Below are 26,908 nucleotides of genomic sequence, written 5' to 3' on the forward strand. Positions count from 1 at the left end.
TGTGCTGGTTCTAAGTGTACTTCAAGAGCAATATCTGCAAAGTTTCACCATCCCTTTGATGTAATCGTGTGTTTTTTTTTTTCCTTGCGTGCTCTGTAATTAACAAAATGTTTATAATGTCTCAGTTTTAATCACCTTCATTCTGATTCAGTGCCAGCCAGCAGTGAAGCAGTGAACTTTCACAGCTCAAAATACACTCAAAATATCATTTTTCTAAACTAGGGCTGAGCAATTAATGGAAATATTATCAAAATTACAATATGGCCAAGTGCAATATCCAAATCGCAGGAGCTGCAAAAACATGCTTGTTTGGCACAGACCCCTGCAAAAATGACATCATCATTATTTCTTTTCCATGAAAGTGAAATGCAAAAAATATCATTCTCATTATGTAATCATGACTCATATCACAATCCCAATATCTGTCAAAATAATCTCAATATGAATCGTTCAGCTCTATTCTAATCATATTCGTGCATTCAATCATGAAAAAAGCAAAAGTCACAAGGAAGCTTGCAGCCAGCAGCCGACCTCCTCTGTGGTGACCTGCAAACCACAAACCAAAGCCTGACACCTCAGGCCGCTGTCGTCCCTCGGCTTAAAGGCTTTATAATTAACCCAAATACACACTTAACTGCTACAGTTTATCTCGTGCTACAAGACTGAGGCTGAAGCTGCATATCCCAGGCAAAACGTCATCATCCTCACCTTCATGATACATGTGGGCGAGACAGAAGGAAAGAAGCAGCATTGTTCCTTTATAAGTGGTTAGTTATACAGCAGTGGTTCTCAAAGTGGGGTCCGGGACCCCCAGGGGTCCCCAGCAAAAAGGGGAATCATTTATTTTCTCTCTAATTCCGTCCATAATTAGGACAGTGACAGAATCTATGACTATTTTTTTTCTGTAATAAAACATTTAAAAGCAAAAATCTTGAGATGGGGGTCCATGGTCTAATTTGTGTCCATTGATTATGATCAGGCAAATGTAAGACCAGGCTGTTATTTCTCTCTAACCTGGCTCTGATTGGCTGCTTATTGTTCATTTTTTACTTCCTCAAAAGAGAAGTAGAAATCTAAAGCCTGACAGCTGTAGTTTCAGTTGCTAAATTATGATAATGAGGGACAAATAAAAAAAACTGCAGGTGCAAATGTACTCCATTATTCTCTCCTGTTCCAAAAACATGTGTTGCTAATTGATTTTAACGAAGTGCATTTAACTACCCACCATGATAGAGGAAATCTAGGTAATTAGCCTCTGTTGGTGTATATCAAATCCCTGTAATTGCTCGAACATTCATTCCTGTGTTGGTGTAAATTCACTCACTGCAGCTCCCCACTGACTTCAAATCTGCAGCAGCTGCAGCCCACAGGTACGGACTCTCAAAGCTTCAGGCCTGCAGGCAGGAGAGATCATGTTAGTCATGACTACCTCTGTGGCCTTATGGCTGCTGGAACAGTCATATAAATGAAGTACATTGAGTAGTAGTGAGCTCTGTGTGCCCGTGTGAAGGTGAACGAGTAGGCACGCGGCTTCAATACAATCCTGCTGCAACTCCAAATGGACAGATGGACCATCGGCAAGGCTAACCAACCAGATGACTCACTCGCTGAATAACTGACTCACCCTCACTCACATTCACCAGATTCCCCGTGAGCCGGCGCTGTCACACGTGTTTCGCCCACAGCTCAGAAACCTGTTACCTGCGAGCAGACCAGCGGAGGTTAGCGTCGAATGACCCGCAGCCGCTCTGAAATATGCATCAGCCTGTGAAAACAAAACCCGTCATGTGATTGCCAAGACGGCATGACACACACACACATACAGGGGAGCTAAATATAGTGTCAGGATTTTGCAACCTGGCTGGTTACACCTAATAGAAACAGCGGTCACAGGTTTATTTTTGAAAGGCATGCCGCTGCAGCGAACGGTGATGTCACGAACTGCTGCTGCACAGGAGGAAGTAGTTCTGGCGTTCATTGCTTCAACAGTGCACTTTCCTTTCAGTTCCTTTTTTTAGACTGGCAGTGAGAGCAGCAGCAGCAGCAGCAGCAGCAGTGTGTTTTTCTAAAAGAGGCTGGTGAAAAGCTGAAACCATGGTAGAATATTAAAGCCGTCAGGATGCAGCTGGATGGCAGCTCAATCGCCTTCAGAAGCTCTCATGCTGCGTTTGGGTGCACATCTGACATTCTGGGAATAGCTCTCCTTGAAAGGACCTCGGCTGCTACTCTAGGATGTGAACAGAGGTTTTCCTGCCTGTGTCTCTTCTCTCTCTGCGGTGTCTGTAAACACCACATGCACGTGCTTCCTCTTTGTTTATTCTGCAGTGGCAGGAGACTTCAGCAGGAGCATCACGACCGCTGCCGGAGAATAAATGTGGAGATAAAACAAACACAGATACAGAAACCTACCTCCAGACAAAACACACATGACTGGAATTAGATCTTAGGAAAGACAGATAAGCACTTTTGTTGCAACTGCAGCTGAAACTGAAACAGACATGAAAAAATTACTCCTGAATGCCACAGCTGCAGCAGATGAATAACAGGGTAGAGCTCTGCACCAGGTGAGCAGCGTGACCTCTGCTTTAGCTCAATTTACATGAGCGCCAGGCTGCATGAACAAGTGGAATTTGTAAGTGCGCTGCTCTAAGTGTTTGTTGCTGTCAGAAAGCACCTCCTAATGCAGGTGTCACCACTGATGCAGATCACTCCACCCCAGCTGCTGCCTGTGTAGACTGGTTCACTAAAGACAACGGCACACAAAAGCTATTGTCTGTGGAGACAGATCGGAGCCGAGGCCCTGTGTCATTACCCAAACAGCTCTGACCTGCCCCCGGCAATCTGCTTCCTCCACATACAGTGTAATGTTTAACTATACAGTGTCTATGAACTTCAGCTGTACAGGTTTCTGTCTGTTATGTAATTTAGATATGGTAACTGTTAAATGAAGATGTGTACACACCCTTTACTGTAAGGAGTGTTTACATGACATTATACCTTTTAAATTATTAATAAATAATGTATATAAAATGCAACAATAATATAAACCAAGTGGATACAGAGGGAGCAAACTGCTGTTAAAATTTACACTGTCCCACTGTTAAGTTTTTTCTTGCCCTTGAAAAAAGTCTATTTTCACCTCAAGGCCCTTTTACCATGTGTTCTGGAGCTTTTGATCATGGTACAAGGCCTTCTTCAGTAGATGAAGTTCAAGAAAAGAAGAAAAATAGATCAGGCACAACTTTTACTTCTAACTTTTAAGCCAGCAGAGGGATGAAAAGTTTGTCAAGTACTCAAACATCTACAATCTTGTGACTACAAGACAAACTCCCATCTGTTGAGGAAGATCATGTGATACTATTGAAAGCTCCAAGACTAGACTGCTAAATGGGCCTCGCAGTGAGTTTGTTCAGTCAAGTTATATTTTGTAACTGAAAATTCAAGACAACATAATTTGGTTTCCTTTTTCATTCCTTTTACTTTTCATCAAATTCTCAAATGATTCACCCACGTTTCACTAAAACGCTATTAGTGCGTTTTTCACACCAAACCCACAGTGTCATAGAAAAAAAATAATCCTGTGATGTTGTAATGCACTGATATTTGTTTTTCCAAAAATGTGTCTCCTGCATCAACAGACATGCTCAGCCAACTACACCTTTATCCCGTACATGGTGACGCCCCACAACAAGGTGTACTGCTGTGAGAGCAGCCTGATGAAGGGCCTGACCGAGCTGATGCAGCCCAGCTTCGAGATGCTGCTGGGGCCCATCTGCATGCCGCTGCTGGACCGCTTCATCCAGCTGCTCAAAGTGTCACAGGCCAACTCCCAGTGAGTACAGTAAGGGGGGAAGAATGGGTGGACTGCACATTAGTTATCATTTAAAATTTTTAAGCTTTCTTGTAACAGAAGGTTGGTCGAGCCTAATTTTATGCCCCGTTATGCTAAGAACCTACAAAAAATGCAGATACTACACATGTATCTCACTTTTGCTATTATCTGTCTTTATGATATTGATATTATAGTATGTTTATATCAAGAAAAAAATATGTGCAATTTAATATGTACTAAGTGTGTAGTTTAACCATATCAACTAATTTGTCAAAAGCCTGGAAAGCAGTTAACATTATTTTGACTCTAGTAAGCTAACGTTAGTTTCCGTTAGCAGGGTTTATTTTTTCTATTGTGATTGAATTTAGCCAGCTACTGCCTCATTCAGTGATGTGGAATATCACACTTAATTAAGTTTTTCATCAAATTGTATTTTTTTTTTCAATCTTTTTTCACACTGGTGAAAAATGAGCAAGTAAATTTAGATTTAGCTTTAAGTTATGCTGTTTCTAAGGAAATTATACATTTCTGTGCCGTATCAGTCTCTTGTATGGTAAAAGCGATGCTAAAAGATTTGTATTTAGTATATTTTGCACGTTGTTGCTGCATTTTGTCATTGTAGGGCTGAAAAGAGTTTGATGGTTATTTCCCTTCAATTGTGAAAATATTAATGATGATGAATTTTCCTGTACTAGAAATTGTGGAAGGAAACACTTTAATACTGAGAGCAAAGCAATGGGTTTGAGGATGAGGAAGCAAAAGAGATAAACTTACTTAAAGCTATTTCTTCAAAGGAGAAGTTCCTCTGAGAACAACGTAACATTACTGCTAACCACATTTCACTTGTGCCACATTGCACAAGTGAAATGCCCAAAATGTTTCCTCGTATGCAGTTTTCAGCAGAGTTATGCGGGGAAACGATGTTGAAGTGGTTGTTGTATTGTGTAGATGCAAACTAAGGTGAGGTTGACAAATTAGGTACTTTACAGATGAGGAAGAAGCCACGCTCCGGTAGAGAAAAATGTTGCTTATAGGTGTTAATGTTTGAGCAGCACTGTAACGGTTTGTCAGCAGCCTTTGTTTTACTGTCCCACTCGTCCTATTTTTACTTGCTGTAATTATTTTTATGTGGTGCATCCCTCAACTTTGACATGCGTGGTGATTGCGTAGTGATTTGCTTTTTTTTTTTTTTTTTTTTTAAATAAAAAAAACATTTACACCGCCTCAGTTGCTGGGGTAATATTTTAGACTTTCCTGCCAACAGGCAATGCAGCTGCCAGATAGTTGAAGCTCAGCTCCAGGAATAGTGACTCAGGTTTTACAGGCAGAAAAGAGAAAAAAATGCACTCTGAGGAAGTGTTTGTCTCCTGGAAACCAGCATCTATGAAGTTACAACCAGTGAACACAGCAGAGAGTTTCAAGCTCAGCCATCGCTGGAATCTGACCTGAATAAACACTGTACATTGTGTGAAGGAGCATGACTGCTGTTTATCATACCTATTTATAACCAACCAGCTCCATATGAAATGTATGACGTCTTATGGCTCAGAGACCTGTGCTGTGGACTTACAGTGTTTTTTTCCTGTGTGGATTGTACTGCATTGGGCTGACTTTTAAATAAATCAGTCAGTGCCAGTGTTGCCTTCTTCCATGTAGGTCTAATTTCAAGCTAATTTAATATTAGTCATCAGTCTCACATGGAACAGATTTATTATAGGAATAGAGTTTGTACTGAGTTGTGATTTGAAATGTAGTCTTTAACCCTGTCACTCTCTTCAAGGATACACTAAGTTCAGTAGAGAAGCAACTGGGGAGTGAGCATACAGTTTTAGTAATCATTGAACAAGAATAAGTAAAATTTGCAAAAAATATTATTTGAATCAGCAACTATCCAACCAGATTTCAGTCTTCAGTGCCAGCTTTCAATAAATATCAGTGCTATGGATACATTATAGAGGATATCAGTAAAGAGAGTGACATTATCTGCAGTTTAATTAGGTCCTGCATCTGTCTGTCACAGTAGTAATTTATATAATAAAAAAACGGAAATATTTATTTTTACTGTGATTATCATTTCAATTTCCTTACATTACTGGAAATACGAAACAACATTCATGAAATGTTTCTCATTAAGAAATCATTTAAGAAATGGAAAACATCTCATGTTTCACTGGAGAACAATCCGACGTTTTGTGATTATGTAACAGTAAAGTAAAAGTAGCAGTGAAACTTCAGTCATGTTTGAATCGCACCTCCAGGAGACACCTAAAATAATTAGATTAGTCTGGTGTTAATTGGATTTTTATTGGATGTTGTTTATGGCAGAGAAAGCTGGCACAGAACGAAGCCGGATCATGACATAATAGAAGCTGAGGTATATTTTACGCAGATGTGTTGCTGTGTCATATACTTCTAACCTGCGCGTCTTGTCCTGCAGCCAGTATTTCCGTGAGACGATTCTGAACGAGATCCGGAAAGCTCGTGAGCTGTACACTGGCATGGAGCTGGCGGCCGAGCTGAGCCGAATACAGCAGCGGCTGGACAACGTGGAGTGCCTCTCAGTCGACATCGTCATCAACCTGCTGCTGACGTACAGGGACATCCAGGTACGGCCTCTGAGAGTAGCCTCTCTGAACGTCAGCATGTTTTAGTCATTTGTCAAATTACAGTAGGTGCGCCGGCTTGGAGTAATTAAACTAATAAGATCCTTATGGAGTTGTTAGTTACTGGTTAGATGAAAGTGATAATGTTGGCTTGTTTTACTGAAGCATTTTGGAAATCAATTTCTGCTTTTGCCAGAAACAGAGGGGTTAAACTCCATTTGCAGTGATTGCTGTTCTTTGTGTGTCCTCCTGGTTTACTGTGTAATTATAAGGTTCAGCTGCAACTGGAGGTTGGAGAAAGCTTATAATCAAAAGGTTGCAAGTGTAAAACCTGACAAATAGAGCAGAGGAAAACATGTAAAACACTGAGAGAAACCTTTTCAAGTGCTTTATCAGAGTCTCCAATGGAAGGAAGAAAGAGAAATAACAGTTTAATAGTTAATTTTGTGGGCAATCAAATGTCAAAAAATTCATCACTCCACATAATCATCATTAAAGGTACTACATGTACGTTGATGCATTAACAGTTGTTTACTTACAAGTATAGAGAACACATAGTGAGTTTAGCATCAAACTTTCTTTGCTTGCCAAGAGCTGTCTCCAATGATGGAAACCAACGTCAGTTCTAACTCGTTTTCCTTCTATTTCTGTAACCTCCTTCTACTTAAGTTAGCATGCTAACCAGCCAGCCTCAAATCGTCCTGTGTCACAATACTACTTTGCGATAGTGAGTCTTCCTCCCATCTGAGGATGAAGAAATGGTGTTGATCATAGGATGTATCCTAACCTCTTTTCTTGTTAATGCAACGATGACTTAAGCTCTTGGCAAGCAACCATTACCGCCACCCACTTCCAGCAAGAAACCGTGTTTGCCAGCGGAGAAAACTTACTTATAGCACCTTTAATATCTTTAACCAACTGTCCAATATCCAAAAATATTCAAGTTTGCAATAATAAAAAACTGGAACTAAGAGCAATCCTGCCATTGATGACAGTCAATGTTTGGTGTTTTTACTCGAAAGATTTTTAATAAATTAATCTTTTATCAAAATAGCTGCCAATTCATTTTCTGACAATTAATTGATCAATTGTCTAATCATTCCAACTACACAAAAGCCTCTTTAATGTCACAGAGCTCTTATCAGACTCTGTGAGGAAAACGGCTTTAAAATTTAAAATGATTTTAAAATACTTTACGAGAACACGACTCCTCGGAGACGGACATGCAGGGACTTTCAGCAGAACATCCCAACAAGTTTCCAGCATTAACTATGAGGGTATATCAGACATTTACCCAACTACTGATGCTGTTCTTAAGTGTGCGTGCTGATGTCCCTGACCTTGGCAGAGGTCACTGCCTCAGCATCACTCCGCCATGTGTCATCTTCTCACACCGCCTGTAGAGAGCTCCAGGCAAAGCTTTTGGTTTGCCCGTCTTAAATCTGCCGCTCTCTCTCTCCGCTCTTTAGTCTTCGCATTGTGATGGCACTCACTGTCCAGATCCTCCCACTCACCAATGGCAGCAGTCACAGCCTCATAAATCATTCATCAGAACAACAAGCATTGAGGACTTGCTGAATTATTCAAAATGCTTTGGGTATAGTGACTATGTAGGCAAGTTGGAGCTACAAAAATGTGATGAAGGGACCATTCAATTATTGAAGTGCTTTTGATGTCAAGCAGACAGTTGAGTGTCAGACTGAATGAATAAAAGGACATGAGAAACGCTGCCTCCGGCCTCAGAGCAGCTCAGTACCTTGAAGAGTTGGGGCGCAGGTTTGGAGGTCACTGGGTCCCATGATGCTTAGAGATGATGCAGGGTGAAAAGTGCGACAGGGGCTCATCAGTTTGTTCCTTACTGATCGTCTAGGATTATGAGTCCATCGTGAAGCTGGTGGAGACCCTGGAGAAGCTTCCGACCTTTGACCCCATGGCTCATCCTCATGTGAAGTTCCACTACGCCTTTGCACTGAATCGGTGAGTTGGCGAGCACGGCAACATCCACAACACAACGACAACAACCAGTGACACTTTACCAACTACAGGCCAACTTGCACACACACACACACACACACACAGTTAAACACAGTTTAACACATTAACTAGGAGGTTTTAATTTGTGTCTGTGATCAAATTTTACTGTGTCTCTTAACACGTGAATGATGTGGTGTTACCTACTGACAACAGAGCTAAATCAAAGAAGGAAAAACAGTTTATTAGACATCAATAAATTGAAAGGACCTGAAAGCAGGTGAATTTTCTTTACCCGACTTTTCAATCCTTCATAGGTCGTTTTTATGCTTTTATACAGACCTGATTACTTTGCGTGATAGATATTTTTTTTATATTTAGACTTTATTTATTAATTTTTTCATCAAATTCTACACGTGGTTAAAAATGAATTCAGTTAAACTGGGTGCTGTGCTGGGTTTTGAGTATCTGGGTGTTGAGCTGTGTGATGTATTGATGGGGCGGCTGTGGCTCAGGAGGATGAGAGCTAATCAGAAGCTAATCAGACGCTCGGTGGTCCGATCCTTGGCTCCTCCAGTCCCCATGGCAAAGGATCCCTGGGCAAGTTACTGAACTGCAAATGGCCTCTGACGGCTGTTCTATTAGTGTATGAGTGTGTGTGGTAGAAGCACTGAATAAATCTGTTCATGTGTACGGGTGAATGCGGCTTGTGGTATAAAGCTCTTTGAGTGGTTGATAAAACTAGAAAAGCTCAATATAAGTGCAGTCTATTTATCTCTACTCCTTTTCATTTGGCTCATAGACCAAAGCAGAGATCGGTCAACAGTATGCAACGTACTTTAAACTGTAAATAACCATGGCAGCAATACTTATTGAGACTTGATGCTATGGTATCAAATAATTACTTACACAGAAATTACTGATTAAAAACAAACTTTGAACAGATGGAAAATGATTTGAACCTATATATGATACACAATGATACACAAAATAATTAACTCAGTGGAGGAAATTCAGCTTATCCCTCACCTCCATGGATCAGGACAACCTGCTGGCTGTTATTGCTTATGTATGTAATATTTGTACATATATAATAATAATTACTTTCATTAGATATTAGCTTTAGTAGTTTGCTGTTTGATTTTAGATACGAAGGTCCTGAATTAAAATAAAAGCAGGGACAGTGTGGTTCTAAGGTAAACCACTGGTTATCTGCTTTTAAAGGCAGCACTGAACATCTGATAGCAGCTGTAGTGAATCCTAAAATTTTTGTTTTCAGATTAGGTGGGAGTTTGAAGTACGGCAGTTTAATTTTTTTTTTTTTAAGAAACAGCAAACTCAGGTTCCCAAGCAGCAGTGATATTATTAGTCTCATGTGTGCAGTAAATCTGCTCAGGAAAAAGGCAGAAGCATAAAACAGGAGGTTTTGACTGCCTGTTTCTCACCAGCTCCTTTTCTTGTAAACTTCCTGCGGTTTTTCGAGGTGTCGCCGCCTCAAATAGCAATAAAGAGTGCTGTTCTTTAATTTGGCAGCGACTGGAAAAATGTTTCTGGAGGGTGCCAAGATGCCCGTGTGTTCGCTGGCACTGTCTGGCCCATTAACAGGATGTGATATCGAGCCTTTTTTTTTTTCTCCTCGAGGCAGCACAAGACATTTTGTGAGACAGATTCATGCAATAAGTGCTAATAACAGGAGAGTCTCCCTCTGCCGTGGAGCTGAGATGCTTCCCTCAGGTTTAGAGCAGGACGTCACGAGTAGAGACAAACAGCTGTAGGATGTCTTTTATATCAGCTAATCTATTCAACAAAGCTGCTCTAGGTCAGATTGTCATGTAGGTGTAACTGTGTTATCAGGTGTTTTTATGTTGCTCCTGTTGTGTGTGTGAGGAAAAAGACTGAAAAAGGAGTGATGGGAAAAGTAGATTTTATACTTCGGTAAAAGTAACAAGATCACAGTGTAAAAAATAAATCCTGCTTTTAAAATGTCAGTTGAATTCAATACAAATATTAGCATCAAAATATACTCAAAGTACCAAAAGTAGAAGTACTCATTATACAGTGTGGCCCATTTCAGAGCATGTATTATATCATTGGATTGTCAGCATCACTTTGTTGTTGCTGGGTAGTTTAATCTATAATATTATATCATAATTTATTAGTCAATTATATTTATATTTATTATTTATTTATATTTTTATCTGCTGCATTTAAAGTTGTAAGATACATGTAGTAGAATAAGAAACTGCAATATTGTCCTCCAAAATATAGTGGAGTCGAAGTATAAAGTTACTTTCCACCTCTGGATTTGGACAATGAATTATACTTTTATAAGTTAGTATTTTTAAACAATCCACCTTTATGATTAATTAGGAGGCCGTTTTTTTGATGACGTGTGTATTCTACTGTGTTATTGACACTAGTTGTCTGTGAGGAGACTCTAACCTAAATTCAAGGTGTGTTTTGATAGAAATCCTCTTAACCGGTAAAATAATTACATTTAATGCAGCTCGAATACAAAATTACTGTTCAATGCTGCCGTCAACAAAAAGCCTAACCTGCAATAATAAGAGCTTTATTCTAAGTGTTATACTGAATGAATCCTTAAAGTAGTGGAGCTGTATCAATCTTTATCTTGGCTGCGTTCTGCCTCCGATTATCAATATTCAGCTTTGATAAACACTTAATGACTGAGCTGAAGTAGGTGCTCTGCCTCTAAATGAATCTTGAAGTGACTGTTGACTAATTGGCTTCAGCCGCAGGGCAGCGTCAGCCACGTGAGCGTTGCACGCTGCTCGGAGTCTGACCGAGCCGTGGAATAATCTCCTCCATTCAAATACCCATCCACCCTCTGGAGGGAAGAGAGAGAGAAATGCAGAGAGATGCGTAGAGGAGAGAGCAGGTCATGTCTCCCTGAGCGCTCTTCCCTCTGGACGGTCTCCATGGTAATAGCTGGCAGCTCATATGTTTTATTTAACCTTCACGCTCTGGAGAGAAGCCACTTTATGTCTATCAGGATTTTCTTTTTTTCTCTTTCACACATTGTGTCTGTGTGAGACGTAACTTCACAGATAACACCACTCATTTCTCTCTGAAGTCTGTGTCCTGACACATTCAGCGACTCGAGAACTCGGCCTGATTGAAATTTCATACCTCAGAACTTAAATTCCCTCAAAGGAGTAAACACTCTGCTGCATAAATTAGCATAATAATGAGGAAGCAGATTTTTCCTGAGGCTTTTAGTTTCTTGATATTAAACGTCCATATTGTTATGTAAGGACAAGTATGTTGACAAAATGAGAGAAAAGCTTAATTAATGGTCTCTAACCTTACTGATTAACAGACTGTGGTGACTAATGATCGATATATAATGGCCATAAATGAGGGCACATCATGCATTTCAGGTGGCTCTTGTTTGATTTTTGATTCATCTCATTGCAGTGGAGATGACCTGTGAATTAAACAATGCTGTGGTAATGTCTGCTTTGGATTTTCCATTGATTATATTAGGCTGTCTGTAGTTGTCACTAGGTGCAACATTTGTGTAGCATGTCGCCTAAATTAAACAGCAAAACACACAAAACAAATCACAACCTGCAGAATGACACACAGAAGTGTTTTCTGATTTGACGTCACAATTTTTTTTTTTTTTTTTTTTTTTTTTTTTTTTTTTTATATGATGAAGCAAGACAGAGACAACGACAGTGATACAACATTACATAACATGACAGCAAACATTGCTAAAGTGGGACGAAATGACTGACAGCTTATTGTTATTGTATAGATTTATATTTTGACTTATTGAGAGGGAGAGAGAAATAGAGAGAAAAGAAGAAGAAAAAGAAAAAAGCCCTCATATATACATATATAATATTATTATTAGTACTTTTTCTAGGTGCTTGGGGGAGGGGGAAGGAGAGTCGCACCATCCATCGGAGGGAGTTTGTTTTGTTATGGTTCATGTTATGGCGATATAGGTGAGGAGATTTGGTTTTGAATTGTTGTCGTACTGAAATACAGCGCTGCCCTTTGCAGTGTTCAAGCTTGAGACCCTTGGGAGGAGGCGAAACACCAGGTGACCAATCAGTGTTGAAAAAACAGATGTTTTATCATGTGACAGTGCTGTGGTTAAGGATTGGGCCCCGAAACAGCTTGATTCTGTTAAGGGAAAGATGAATGTTTAAGTTAGAATTGCGACTTTGTTAATGTTAGGCGACGCAGCCGTCCTCCTTTGCTCTTATCATATTTACTACAGCTGCTTGAGGGCTGTCGCTGTGTTTGCTTCATCTCGTTTAAATTGTAACTACCAGCACCAGGCGTTGACATCTCCACGTCTTTGTCTCCCCAAGTCAACACACCTTTGGCTCCTGCTTGCGTCAGGTGTTATGTTTTAGATTTCCATGGTAACTCTCTCAATTAAGGACATTTTTAAACTCAGACTTTCTTTAAAGACACATTAATGGATGATATTTGATATGTTTTCCAGTATGACGAGTTACAGTGTCTGGACTGGGTTGTGTGCTGTTTGCTTGGTTGAATATGTGATTAGATGTCATGAGTGATAGTCACCACGTCTCTGATATGAATGGGTTAGAAACACCTCAGTCTAACACAGTGCAAGTCAACAGCAGCACGTCTCACCCGCTCCAGTTTAAATTGAAAATTACAACCTTCATTAAGGCAGAATTTATTGTATTAGACTTAGTAAAGTGTTCCCTAATAAACTGATGACTGAGATCATACTGTATCTAATAACATGTGGGAGACACTGACAGTCAGTTTACTTCTGATAGATTTATCAAGATGTCATCAAACCAGTTGTACATAATTTCTATTATGTATTTTCTGATGTTGCAGCAGCAGCATTAAACCTGTCCTCCCTGGACACTGGGGTCACAGCAGGAAATGTAAAAGCTTTCATCAAGAGACATTTGTGTAATTTAACTAATTAAGGCCTCAAGAGGTTGCAGTTCATTTCCTGACACAAGAGTCCTTCTTCTCCCTTTGTTATTTCTGAATGGGCTCCTTATTATAGAGCCTCAATTATTTCCTCTTTGGTTTGTTATAAGCTTCTGTGCCTGAATGATGCCCAGTCGCAGCCTCACCTCGCCAAACAAAGGTGGCGTCTTTTTTTAAATGAACCCAGCAACCTCAGTAATTCAGGCTGCTAATGGAGTCTTCTGTGGCAGATATCATGTTCCACAACAATAGCCATGCAGCAGTTTCCTAGCTGCACACAGCAAACACACACATAGAGTTTGCTGGGGATTATTTATCTTATATACAGGTTTTGTCATTATTATGCATTCACTGTTCTCGAATGCATAAAATCAAATCCAGCTCTCAACTACGAGCAAATGTTTGACAAAGACGGAGGTATATCAAGTGCTTGGGAGGAGCAGAGGTTTACGGTTTCACTTTATATTGTTTTATAACTCCCACTGTTGTTAAATAAGCGAAGGCGTGCCACCTGTTACCTCCTTCATGATCTGGAATCTAAAGGAAACTCCTACAGTTTATGTAATTATCCAAAAAGAGAAAACAGTGGAGCGTTTCCATGACAAATGTTAGTCTGTTAAATGGGCTGTGAAAGATTCAAACCATCTGTTTAAAATGTAATTCATTTTCTTTTTTGAATTAGGCAATGAGGCATTTTTATTCTCATTCATATCTTTTTTTTTTTGTGGAAATTTCAGAATTTCAGTATAAATGCAGCTAATTCCAGCTCGTAGAGATTTGAGAGTACAGCTGCAAGAGAAAAAAGGAAGTCAGTGTAGCAGAGGCCAAAATATTTTGACTCCTAAGTGTAGGTGAAGCTGCAAAAACCCAATCCTACATTTCCCACAATGCAATTTAATATTGTTGTAGCAGCTCCCTCCAGAGCCCCAGAAGACCATACAACTAATTTACTCTGTGTGTGTGTGTGTGTGTGAGCACAGGAGGAACGTGCCAGGTGACAGACAGAAAGCCCTGGACATCATGCTGCCCCTGGTGAAGGACGAGGAGCAGGTAGCCTCAGACATCTACTGCCTGGTGGGACGGATCTACAAGGACATGTTCCTGGAGTCTCACTTCACTGACACACAGAGCAGAGACAACGGCACTCTCTGGTGAGAGAGCCGGGCAGGATGCCTGTGTGTGTGTGTGTGTGTGTGTGTGTGTGTGTGTGTGTGTGTGTGTGTGTGTGTGTGACATTTCTATTCAGGCAAACAGGTGGCTCCTCCAGACACTTAGTCACATGTAAATATTGTTGGAAGAAATGTTTTCGAAAGGCAAGATGTACGATAGCTGGCTTGAGGATGACTCACTGGATCGTTGCACCACAGTATTAAGAGTTTACCATTGGTGCTATGAATGAAGGACTTCTTAATCATGAAGGTAACAACTCTTTGTTAGTATTGAAGGCTGAAAGTCTCATTCAAGGAGAGAGGTGTGCCGCAAGTCTGCAAATGACAGCCCATTACAGGCATCTCAGCACGTACAGCGTGTTTACCAGAAGCACGAGAACAGCGTGAAGAGGTTCCTGTTCTATCGGCCAAGAACAAACACAAACACTCACAATACCGAGATGATTGAAGGGTTAAAGTGACAATAGCGGTGGTAAGTGTTTGTGATGTGAAATGTGAACGGCTGGCAGGCATCAGTTCTGCATGTTTGCAGCAGTGCAGGCTGCTGGTGGGAAGAGGAAGTGGTGATAGGGGCGTATTTTTGGGTCTGCCAATCAATCCTCATTTGAATGACACTGCATAAGTAAATATTAGTATGGGGGTAGCTTTTCCCTCTTTTTATACCATTAATCCCTTCACTCTTAAAGTAAAGTGTAGTTGAATGTTAGAAACTATTCTCTTGCCGATGCACATCTGCTTATTGCCTACGCTGGTGCAGTTCTGACGCCTTAGCAATTGGAAATAAGCATTTAAGTGTTGTTTCATACTCAAATCTTAACTCAGTTTATTGGTTTTTGAACATTAAAGTGTCACATAAAATCAAACACAGCCAGGAGAACAGCAGGACGACATAATGACTAAAGAAAGGTAAAGAAAAAGGAAAGAAAAAGTTGCTTCAGAGATCAGGATAGTTGCTACAGTCTGTTGTGTTTATAGCTGATGATCATTGCAGTGTCTGTTTCACAGGCCTGAGCTCCTCTGTCAAAGATGCTGCATCACTTCCCTCAACCACAGATTGTGACCAGAACGCTGTCGGCTTTTTCAGATCGATAAAGTTAACCTACTTTCTAGTAGTGTTACAGATGTTGTAACCCAACCTCTCGTCTGTGTTCTCAATCGACTGCGTGTGATTTTGAGAGACGAAAAGTAACTAAAACCATGTTGAACATACTTTAGTCTGACTTTATTCATTAGGAAACCTCTCATGGGATATTGTGTCATACCTCAAGATGTTGCAGCATCTGAGCTTCAAAAACCTCCATCAATTATTAGGTGCCACAACATTGTTTATTAAGACCAAGACCAGAACACATGTGAGAGGATGACTCGAGTCTGCTCTGTTCTTCCTCCTATGAGTTTTAAAAAATGTATTCCGGTCTTTAACGCTGTGTGGATGAATCTGGCTGTATAATCTAAACACAAAAAGTGATCAACAAGTTGTTCAGCTGTTACACATTTATTGTCTATGGAAGATCCCTTAAGGCGCTAATGATATTTAATGGATGGTGATTTTAAGTCCAGTCCACGTCTAAATCCCGTGGAGACCTTTGGGATGTGAGCTGGATGTTTACAGCATGAATTAGGGAAAAACCTGCAGGATCTGCTTGATGCTAATGAGTCAGTGCAGAGCGAGATGCATGGGGAGGGTTTCCGGCTCGTCGCTGAATCTTGAATCCAGGAACTCAGGCTGTTCTCACTCAGTCGTAGCTTCTTCTCCACCTCCTTATGAGTGTGCTTGAGATGTGAGCACAGGGAGGCTAACGGTAGCTGACAGAAGTTGACTTAATAATAACTCAGGGCTGCTGATTTCCTGTTTCTGGAAATTGCTTTTAAGATCTCATATCTTTGTTGATTGAATATGCTGCTTAGATAATCGAGCTCCCATCTGGCTGTTATTTTCAGCTCCATGTCACAACTTGGCAGAGGCTCCTAATAACACTCACACCCCTTCCCTCAGCAGAACAGATTGCTCATTAAATAAATGAAATTTCTTGTTTTGCGAGGGGACCCACAGTTGCTGTTTGCTGTTCTGTGGCCCCAACTCAATATGGCTGTAATTGTTTTTTTTTCTAACTTGACGTGTCTCATGAAGTCGGGGGAGGACCTGTGAAGCCATGCGTTATCTCGGGGATGCTTGGGATTTGGAGTGACGCATTTCTTGGAAGAACAGTGTTTATTGGAGTCGATTATTATTATTTTTGTTCTCTTCTCAGGTTTAAAAAGGGGTTTGAGTCAGAGCCAACACTACACTCTGGTATCAACTATGCTGTTCTACTCCTGGCAGCCGGACACCAGTTTGACACGTCTTTCGAGCTTCGCAAAGTGGGTGAGTGGATGCTAGACTTTAGATATTAATGCGTCTTTGACCTAAATATGCTGCTTTTCATTTTATTACGCCTCCACGCCAGCGACAGCCAGGGCCGGAGGCGTTATGTTTTCGGGTTGTCTGTCCAAACTTCTTCAAATTTGGCACAAACATTCATTTGGACTCAAAGATGAGCTGAGTTTGTTGTTCAAAGGTCAAAGGTCAAGGTCAATGTGCCCTCACAAAACTAATTTTTGGCCATAACTCACTAATTCACACACTAAGTATGACAAAATTAAACTCAAGCGTTTTTAAGGATAAAATGAAGTGATGACATTTTATATCCAAAAGGTCGAAGGTTCACTGTGACATCATAATCTTCTGCAACAACACTTCTGGCCGTTATTCACTGCTGTAACTCAGGAAGGGGAGATTGTGACCATATTTCCTGCAACTTTGCTGGGTGGTGGAGTCATACAACCCAGGGTGGGGATTCTAGCTGCATTGAGACTTCTGTCTGACCAATCAGCAGTTGAACTCTACTTCTTCATGATCCGTCGTATCCACCCATGGCGAGATTTCAACTAGTTTACAAAAGGGAAGCTTTTATTCTATGATTTGCAGCTACACATGGAAATCAGATTAAAGCTGCACTAATGAATATTTTTATAATCACAATGGTAAAAAAATTCTATATGTAATTTGAGAGGTTTCACTCATCGTGACAAAGCCACATATCTTGACTCTGCAGTTCCCCTAAATTTTCCAGGGCTTTTTAGTTTCTTTCAGCTTATTGTTTTGTTTTTTACGAGCTGCAATTTGTGTTCTCATCACCCCTCCGTTTCAAGCAGCAGCAACTGTTTCCATTGTGTTGGCAGGCTAGCTGCTAACCGTGTCTGTGTTCAGCCGTTGAAAACATGGGCCTCCTGCAGCCAAATACAGCACTATGAAGCGAATAATGAAAGAATGAACCAAAACAATGAAGTTACTGGCTGGAAAACCAAAACAATGAGCTGAAACAAGTTTTAAAGCTCCTTAGAGTTGAGGGAAGCTGCAGAGTTGGGTAATTCTCGGTGGGTTTATCTTTACAAGTGTACCCTTTCACATTAGACATAGTTGTTTAATCCACTGTGTTATGAAAATATCAATTATAGCTGCTTTAATAAAAAATAATCAGATAATGTATGTCAACAATTTCTCCTGTGTTGCAAGCAAGAAAGCCTTTGTTCCCAATCTTTTGCTTTTGTCCTCAAATCCGAGGCTCAGAGGAGCTCAGGAATGTGGGAAACAGAGCAAGCAGTCCTGGGAATCAGCCTGCAGCTCCCTAAATTAGCCCCACCCTCCATCCCTCCAGACCCTGCTTACCCATATACTTATCCCAGTGACCTCCACCTGCCCCTACAAATGGTTGGCTTGTGCAGCAGGCTGTGTATGACATGTTGTGGCAGCTTCGTTTAGCAGAACCCAAGAATATAATGACAACATCTCTTACTAAATACGATGACAAATTACAAAGCCTGAGCTCTATTCTGTATGTTGTGACATATCCAAGGTGAGTATGGACATTTCTTTGCCCCTCCTAGCTACAGTCTTTCCTTCACTATCTTATCTTATCTTATCAAGGGGAAGCACAATAAAATAATTATCCTCCTTTATAAAGAATACTTTCATATCTGTCATCTTGTTTTCCAGGAGTGAAGCTGAGCAGCCTGCTGGGTAAAAAAGGAAGCCTGGACAAGCTGCAGAGCTACTGGGATGTGGGCTTCTTCCTGGGCGCCAGCATCCTGGCCTGCGACAACACCCGGGTCATCCAGGCCTCCGAAAAACTCTTCAAACTCAAAGCCCCCATCTGGTGAGCAGACAGTTAAGCCGTTGTCAGATTAGCTTGCCGAAAAACACATTTCAGACCACATCCATCACCAACTGTGCCTGTGTCATTGCGATCTGAAGTGTGCTCTGCTTTCTCTTGAAACCACGGTGGCCATCTGTGGCCATTGTGCAAGCATTTGGTGTATTTCCCGAGGAGAACAGAAAATACCACTTTGCTCATTTGAGCAGCACCTCTCTCTTTGCAGGGATTTGATGGCTCTGACAGCCCGGTGTCGCAACATTTTGTGAAGAGTTGAACATGTGTTACGATGCAATTAATTTGCTCCGCGGAAGAAGAAAGTGGAAGAAATGTTTTTCTTCAACAGGAAACGCAGCTAGAAACAGGCTGGATTTTCACATTAAAATGTTGGAAAGGACAGGTAGTGGATAGGCTAATACATTTAACGTTAGCTTTAATGACATCAACAAGATTACTAGCATGAGAAGAGGTTTTTTTCTTTTTTGTTTGAATGAAATTTCTTGTTATTTAACTGTGGACAAAAACTGGACAAAGTCCCATGTTTTACACTTTTCCAGTGTTTTATTTGAAGTGTTGATATCCATAAGAAGATATATTTGTGGTTTTAAGAACCAAAAACCATCTCAGTGTAGATTTACATCTCCTCTCTCAGGCTCTGAAGGTCTAGCAAGAACTGGACGGTGAGCCAATTGGCTGACTGCAAGGTTGGATGGTGGGTCCAGGTGGGCTGGGCTTGTTGCATAGCTGGGGGTGGTAACTGCTTTGTTATGACATCACAAAGTTACAGAAGTCCTGACGGCTAGTTAAGAGGCTCAGTTTCGGAATAAGGGCTCTGTGCATTTCTCTGTGGACTGAGCACTTTTATATTCTCACAGAACCTAGACCTGCTTTATAATAAAAAAAAAAAAACAAAATTGGAAATCTCACTTTATATAATACTGGACCTTTAACTTTAAATAAACTAAGTTTTCTAAACCAATACTTTAACTCGCAAGTGAAGAATTATTGATGTGTGTTGATGGCAAAATAAGGCCCAAAATTATTCTTTAATTTAACATATGAAAAGCTTATCTAATCCACGGTACTCTCACATAATCCTTTTATAGCTCAATTGTCTTCAAGGCATAATTTAAGAGGCTAAATTCATTTCACAGGATTTTATGAGACTGAGGAGTAGTACAGTAAACTGTCTGCAGCTCCTTTCCTGCAGTGCATAAAGACCCTGCTGTTCTTTATTTGTGTTAGCGCAGCGAAAACTCTTTAAGTTTCCATTAATGTCACAAAGACAAACATTAATCAGCACGGAAACACAATCATATGGTGTCGTTTGTTTTTGTGATCTTCTTCTTGATCCATGTTCACGGGAGTAAAACTGTATAATAGATACACACATTATCTGCCAGTTTGTTTGCATCATCAGAGATGAGATTTTTCTGATGAGAGACAGGATGAATTTGGACCTGATGTGGTTACATTTTAGCTGATGTGGTTACATTTGGTAAAATGTAACCACAAAATGATTTGGCTTCTGACTGTCCAAGAACACTGGATTCATTTTCTTTTTTTTTTTTTAATGTCTCTTGCTGATTTCAGGTATCTGCGCTCGCTGGTGGAGACCATCTTGATATATCAGCACTTCAATAAGCCTGGTGTGGAGCAGCCGGCCCCCAAACAGGAGCTGGTGGATTTCTGGATGGACTTTCTGGTGGAGGCAACCAAGAAGGATGTGTCCTCTGTCCGATTTCCTGTAAGTGACACCGGCCAAGGAACCAGGGCCAAACATTGGCTGAGATTTACTGGGCGGCTCTCAGGTTTCAATATGTGGAAGGCAAAAAAAAAAAAAAAAAGAAAGAAGAAGCTCCTGCAGCAAACATTAATTTGTTAAATAAATATAAATGTGAACATTTCTTCTCTAGGTGCTGATACTGGAGCCCACCAAAGTGTACCAGCCTTCATATTTGTCCATAAACAAAGACGTGGATGACAACACAGTGTCTATCTGGCATGTTGCTCCTGATGACAAGGTGAGTGTCCCGCTGCAATAAAAGCTCCTGTCCTATCTTAAATGAAATATGGTGTAAGACATCGGTAACATGCAGCAGCTAGAAAAACATCCATCCGTCTGTCTTTTAGTGTCTGGATTAGTGTTGTATGGCTTAATATGCAGTCAGCTCCAGTATTACACTGTCAGCAGAAATAGTGGAAGTGGAGACGATGAAAAATTGGTGAAGTTGTGGTTTAAAACATGACAATATGGACGCCAAAATCCTTAATTGCTTTCAGTTCCCTCAGCATAAAAAGATAATGATGCTTGTGGTGGAAGTTGAGCCTTGTAGTTAAGTTGCAGCCTTGCAGTTAAGGCTCGTAAGACTGTGAGTAAGTTTTGTTGGTAAAACATGCTTGAAACATGTAAAGTTTGTTCATATCTTTTAATAGGAGGTGACGGTTGAAGATTATTTAAAGCAAAAAAAATCATCATATAGCTACAGAATATTCTTGTTACAGATTGTCTGGCTTAAATTCATACATTGTGCAAAAAGCGTACTTTGGTGCACCACAATCTAAGTGTCTACTAGTTTGATCCTGAGAGTAACCACAGCAACAACAGTGATGCAGTGATACATTATCCGAACAAAGTGATGATTAGACTAAAGATACTCGTCACATTTGTTAGCAGACGGATAATGATGATGAGGATGGTGATGATGATTTTCAGTTTTCCTGTTTGGTTATCTGTGGTTGGATACTGTGATGTGATAATGCACTCTTGTTTCCTGTCATGAAGTTTTTGGTTTTTTTACATCTGACTTATTGATAATTTTCTCATATTATGGCACATGATGGCTCACCTGCAGTGCAGCACATGAATACAAGTGTTTGCTCACCCAGTAAACCTGCAACCTCAGCAACACTGACCTCAGATCTTCCTTAAATGCATGTGTTACAATCAATATAATGAAAACCACTAATGTATTTTTGCTACTTTAAGGTCAGTTTTGGATTATGCTACTCTACTAGTCTGCTGTTGTCAGTCAGCAGAGCGTGTTACACAGCAGGCACATTGATTTACTGTCTCTCAGAAGCTGTAATGATGTTATTTGTTTCGATCTGTCCTGCAGCACAAAGGGATTCATGAGTGGAACTTCAGCGCCACATCAGTACGAGGTGTCAGGTCAGTGTCTGCTGCCTTTAATGGCGTGCTCATATTAAAGCTGAGGGATGTGACAACGACCTCACACCTGCCTCCATGAGGGTGATTGGTTTAGATTTATCATGGGAGATGGTGGGTTGGAAGAAAATGAGGTTGTTTCATTTGAAAGCTTTTTTAGAGGCAGGAAGAGGTGAAACTATCGAGTGTTTCACAAGAATAAAAAAGTGCAAAAACAAGATAAAAGACAGGAAAAATAAACAGAATCTGGGGAAAATGTTCAAAATAATTTGTGCCATCAAGTTAAATGTCACAGCTCTATTAAAAACAAGCTCATCAACCATGTTTATAGCTAGTTTTCAACTCTTATTATGCTCAGATAGCAGACTGTCACTGCCTAATGAATTGTCATTAATATTGCATTTATATTAGCCTGCATCAGTTGCATGCTAATGTGCAACAGCAGCTCCTGTGCATACAAAGCTGACAAAACTTAATTAAAAAGTATTTACAAAGGAGTCGGCCAAGTGCGACACAGACAAGAGAAACAGGACAAGAAAAATTCTCTCGAAAGAGTATAAACAGCATCAAGTTTAGATGCACATACAGTACAAGTAATTGAATTCTAGAGAAGCAAAACTAATGATTTTTCCAGTCAGCATCTAATATTTGATAATATATAGAATTTATGAGCCATGCAAACATGTGGATTCGCTACTAAAGCTGTTTGAAAAAGAGTCACAGTCATGCAGAAAAATCATTTGATTCCACATATATGACGTGCAGCAGCATAACAGAGCGTGCAGGTATGTATTGTACATCCCTATCACAGCTCCATGCTGTACCAGCTCCATTTATATCACAGACACTCTGCCATACAGAGTTTTCATGATGTCTTCCTCTGCGCCTGCTTTTCCACGGCCCTCAAAGGAATTCAGTGTCAGATCGGAGGGAAAAGTGGAGGGCTGTGCTCACATGTTGCTAGGGAACGACTCATTCTCTGTGCCCACTCAGCCTGCAGACAGTCAGTGGGACACAATTGCAGCTCTTCCAGCAACAATACGACCACACATACAGGCACTCCGTTGTCTGGCTCGGCCACTCTGGCCTCGGCAGAATTCAGCAAGCGCTCATCCCAGAGGATAAAAAGTTTCTGTTTAGTTGTTGAATGGAAGCTGTGCATCTTTTGTGCAGAAATTTAGCATCATTTAATTTGTCAATTTGCAAAACAACATTTATGTTTGTTCCAGATGCGGAATTCTGCCTAGAAACAAACTCTGGTGCTGCAGCATCATACTCACACACAGTGTATATACCAGCAGGATGTATTGTTGTTACATCTGTGTATGCATCCTTCACTCTGTGTTTTGATGGAGTGGCTGTCCACATGCAGTGACAAACAGTCTTTCATTTCATCCCAGAGATTTGATGCTGATGTCACGAGTCTGGTGAAAGGCTTCATTCATCCTCTGAGTCATATTTGCTCTCATGGGGCTATTGTTCGACTAACTGTGGACTGTTTTTCCTCAGCATCTCCAAGTTCGACGAGCGCAGTGCCTTCCTCTACGTCCTCCACAATGCAGAAGACTTCCAGATCTATTTCTGCACAGAGATGCACTGTAAAAGGTCGGTCAGTCTGTTCTCAGTCTCTCTGCATCTGCATCATTATAACACTATAAATCTTTACTTAATGTGACAAAGAAATTACTTCATGTCATTTTACTGTGACTTTAGAAAGGATATAATCTGGTTTTTATGAGCCAGAAATCTAAAGAGTGTGCAGCAGTGCTAGCAGGCTCTGTGAGACTCTACTCACTGTTTGACCTCCTGGTTGTACTACATGAAAAATCAAGGAATCATCAAGTTGTTACAACTCATCCTGGAGGGGACGTGAACGTCTGTACCAAATGTTACGGCTATCCATCCGATGCCTCTTGAGATATTTGAGGAAAAAACAAAAAAATAGAAATAATAAAAATCTAGATTTTATTAACTGTTCTCAAACCCAGAAATGTAAGAATGATTACTTTAACAGGAAAAATTGTTCATAAATATATTACATGAGAAGGGTTATTATGTTATTATGTTAAACATTAACTCCAACACCAATTTTCTACCCATTCACATAAACAGAAAAAGATTAAAGGTCCCATATTTTATAAATCGTAAGGGTTTTATTTGGAGTATTGATATTCATAAGAAGATATATATTTGTTGTTTTAAGTAACAAAAACCATCTCAGTGTGGTTTTACATCTCCTGCCTCAGGCTTCTCTATGGAGGTCTAGTAACAACAGGTCATTGGGCCAATCAAAAGAGAGGCTCCGAGGTGGCTCCTCTCTTCTGATTGGCTGACTGTTTTCTGAGTGATCAAAAAAATATATATCACATTTCAGGTAAACACTCGGAGAAACCAAATCCTGCACCGTTGAATTGTGGGTCCGGGTGGGCGGGGCTTCGGGCAGGGATGAGAGCGGTGACTGCTTTGTTGTGACATCACAAAGTTACAGAAAACCTCATGGCTTGTTTTGAGGCTCAGTTTCTGAATACAGGCTGTGTGCATTTCTCTGTGGACTGAGCACTTTGATACTTTCACAGTATTAATATAGAACCTAGACCTGCTTTATAATCAATCTCAAACAAAAAAATCTCACTTTATACAATATGGGACCTTTAAGACTTCCAGTTGTGTTATTGTGAGTCAGATATTACTGTGGGTGTCACTTCCTAATAATAAATTTTATGATAAATTTAGTAAATGATAAATAATTGACTTAAGCTTTAAAGGTCACATATAAACTATTGATAAGAAAGGCTGCAGTTATTAACAACATTTTAAACCTTTATTAATGGGTTACTAATATTATAATATTATAACTTCATTATTACTAAAGACAAGAGATCAACACCAGCCAGTGATTAATGGACAACCAGCTCAGGTTTTATTCATTAAAATGTAGCCGTCATTGATCCAACATCAGATGGATTTTGATCCGAAAGACACGTTAGCCAAGAAAGACCATAAGCTCTTTCCCACTGCGGTGAGATCATCTCTTCCAAAGTTGTACCCATCTCTACAGCAGTTCAGGCCCTCCTGTCAGCTCAGCGCTCAGGTGGGAAATGTTGCACCTCCCCGTCACCACGACAGTCCTCACTAGCTGCTGGCTGAGTGTTCAGACTTGTGACTCTCACATCAGAGGCTCCCGAGCGCTTCCAGTGCCATTATCCGGAGTGTGAGAGTCAGTGAGTCATGCCTGCTGTTGTTATGATGCTGCTTTCCTTTTCAACGAAGAAGAAAGAGGAGCGACGGTGGGATTGGAGGGGTGAGAAGGAGGGAAGGAAGGAAGGAAGGAAGGTGGTAGAAAGAGGAAGACACACAGTCTGATTGTGTTTGTGTTTGTGTTTGTGCGTGAGTGGCGTGTGTGCATGCACAGGCACACGTGTGTGTCATCAAACACCTGCAGGTGCGCCTTGTGTGACAGCATGACGAGGCGCCTAATTCACAGCTTGTGCACAGTGGGAGTAGTAAAGGTCATTGTATGTATGTATATGTGTGGGAGGTGCACATGTAAACATACTGTAACCCTTCAGGATGAGACCAGCAGCTAAATAAAGACACACAGTCACAGTATGTAATTAATGGAGCTCAGCCAACAACTCTGTGCGTCAAATGTCCCTGATGTAAGATTTGCATCATTTCTTTATGAGAAACAGAGAAATATGCTAGAATAAGGTTGATGTCAAGGCTCTTGGACTGGATGCATTAATAATATAATAACAATAGAATAACCTATAGTTATGCGGCACCTTTTCAAAATAAAATTGTTTCATGTGGGAAAAACTGGAACATTTCAGCATTACAATTAGATAAACCCAGGCAAATAAAAGTGCAAAGCTTTTATAAATGACATTTTTACATGCAGGCTGTATAGTTTTAGGTTTTTTATGTAGTTTTCCAGCCATTGGTTTCCATTAGTACAACAATTACAGCAGAAATGAATGGAAACCAGTGGATGCCTTCAACAGAAAGCAAAAATACAGAGATTTCTAAAGCACAGTTACATGGTTTGCAAAATGACTAGTTAGGATCTAAAATGAAATGTTGGCAATCTCAAATTTAGACTTAACTCATTGTAATTCACCCTGAGTGGGAGTGAATCAGTAAAATGCCTTTATGTAAATACGTTGCAGTCTTTAAGTATTTAGGACAGTGACATGTTTTTTTTGCTGTGTTGGTTCCTCCCCAGCGTGTCGGCTCTGAAAACAAACAATGACTACAAGGTTTAATTTGTTTGTTCTGCTTCATTTTGAGGTTGTTTACATCCATATCTGACCACAGTAACCCCATAATCTCACTGCTATGTTTACCAATTATGAACACACCGACAAACATGATTTGAAATTTCAGAGCCAAAACAAGAGAAAATGTCTTCATGCTGTTCGTGATCTGGGCAGTTTGTACTGAACATGAGACTAACCCAGAGTTTCATTTGGCAGATTCTGCGATCTGGTCAACAGCATAACAGAGGAGACCTGGAAAGGTCCAGAGGAGGGAGACTGTGACAGTGACGCCTTAGAGGTGAGAGGTTTTATTTGTACAGCTGCTCAGTGTATGTAGTTATATTAAACCTATTCCTGAAAAGTTTGAGTTGCAGCCTTAAAATTGAATTTTTTTTTTTTTTTGCATTTTTGAATCAGTGTCAACCTGCTCCAGAGCCAGAGCTCTTGCTGTACTTCTGACTGAACTCACAGTTCCACTAGTTTGATGTCTATATATTTTACCTAATAAAGTCTTTAAGTGAGATCTCATATAAAGATAATATCAGATTCTGTTTAGATACAGGAATCCTTACATTATAACTTTAAACAACATGATGAAAATATCATTTTCTGTTCCTGCAGCACAGATTTAGCAAAATACATAACTTTTCAGCCGTGCAACTTACTCGTGCAACTTTATTTAATGCATGCACAACAACAACAGTTTACCCTTTTGTTTCCCCACATTTTTTTGTGACATCCTGTTGGGTTTCTGTG

General features: G+C 40.3%; 1 protein-coding gene across 1 annotated transcript in view; it reads left to right on the top strand.

Moving 5' to 3' along the window:
• Positions 1-26,908, top strand: part of map3k5 (mitogen-activated protein kinase kinase kinase 5) — a 67,655-nt gene that overhangs the window by 22,821 nt on the left and 17,926 nt on the right. Inside the window, exons 4-14 of the mRNA XM_071468020.1 lie at positions 3,639-3,832; positions 6,270-6,438; positions 8,306-8,412; positions 14,343-14,513; positions 16,784-16,896; positions 18,568-18,727; positions 20,318-20,471; positions 20,641-20,748; positions 21,844-21,896; positions 23,403-23,498; positions 26,369-26,450. Coding sequence (XP_071324121.1) covers positions 3,639-3,832; positions 6,270-6,438; positions 8,306-8,412; positions 14,343-14,513; positions 16,784-16,896; positions 18,568-18,727; positions 20,318-20,471; positions 20,641-20,748; positions 21,844-21,896; positions 23,403-23,498; positions 26,369-26,450 — 1,407 coding nt within the window. The remainder of the gene's footprint in view (positions 1-3,638; positions 3,833-6,269; positions 6,439-8,305; positions 8,413-14,342; positions 14,514-16,783; positions 16,897-18,567; positions 18,728-20,317; positions 20,472-20,640; positions 20,749-21,843; positions 21,897-23,402; positions 23,499-26,368; positions 26,451-26,908) is intronic.

The sequence above is a fragment of the Trachinotus anak genome, unplaced genomic scaffold, assembly GCF_046630095.1.
Source record: "Trachinotus anak isolate AG129_WGS33_773 ecotype Australia unplaced genomic scaffold, CSIRO_AGI_Tana_v1 ptg000031l, whole genome shotgun sequence".
Taxonomy (NCBI): Eukaryota; Metazoa; Chordata; class Actinopteri; order Carangiformes; family Carangidae; genus Trachinotus; species Trachinotus anak.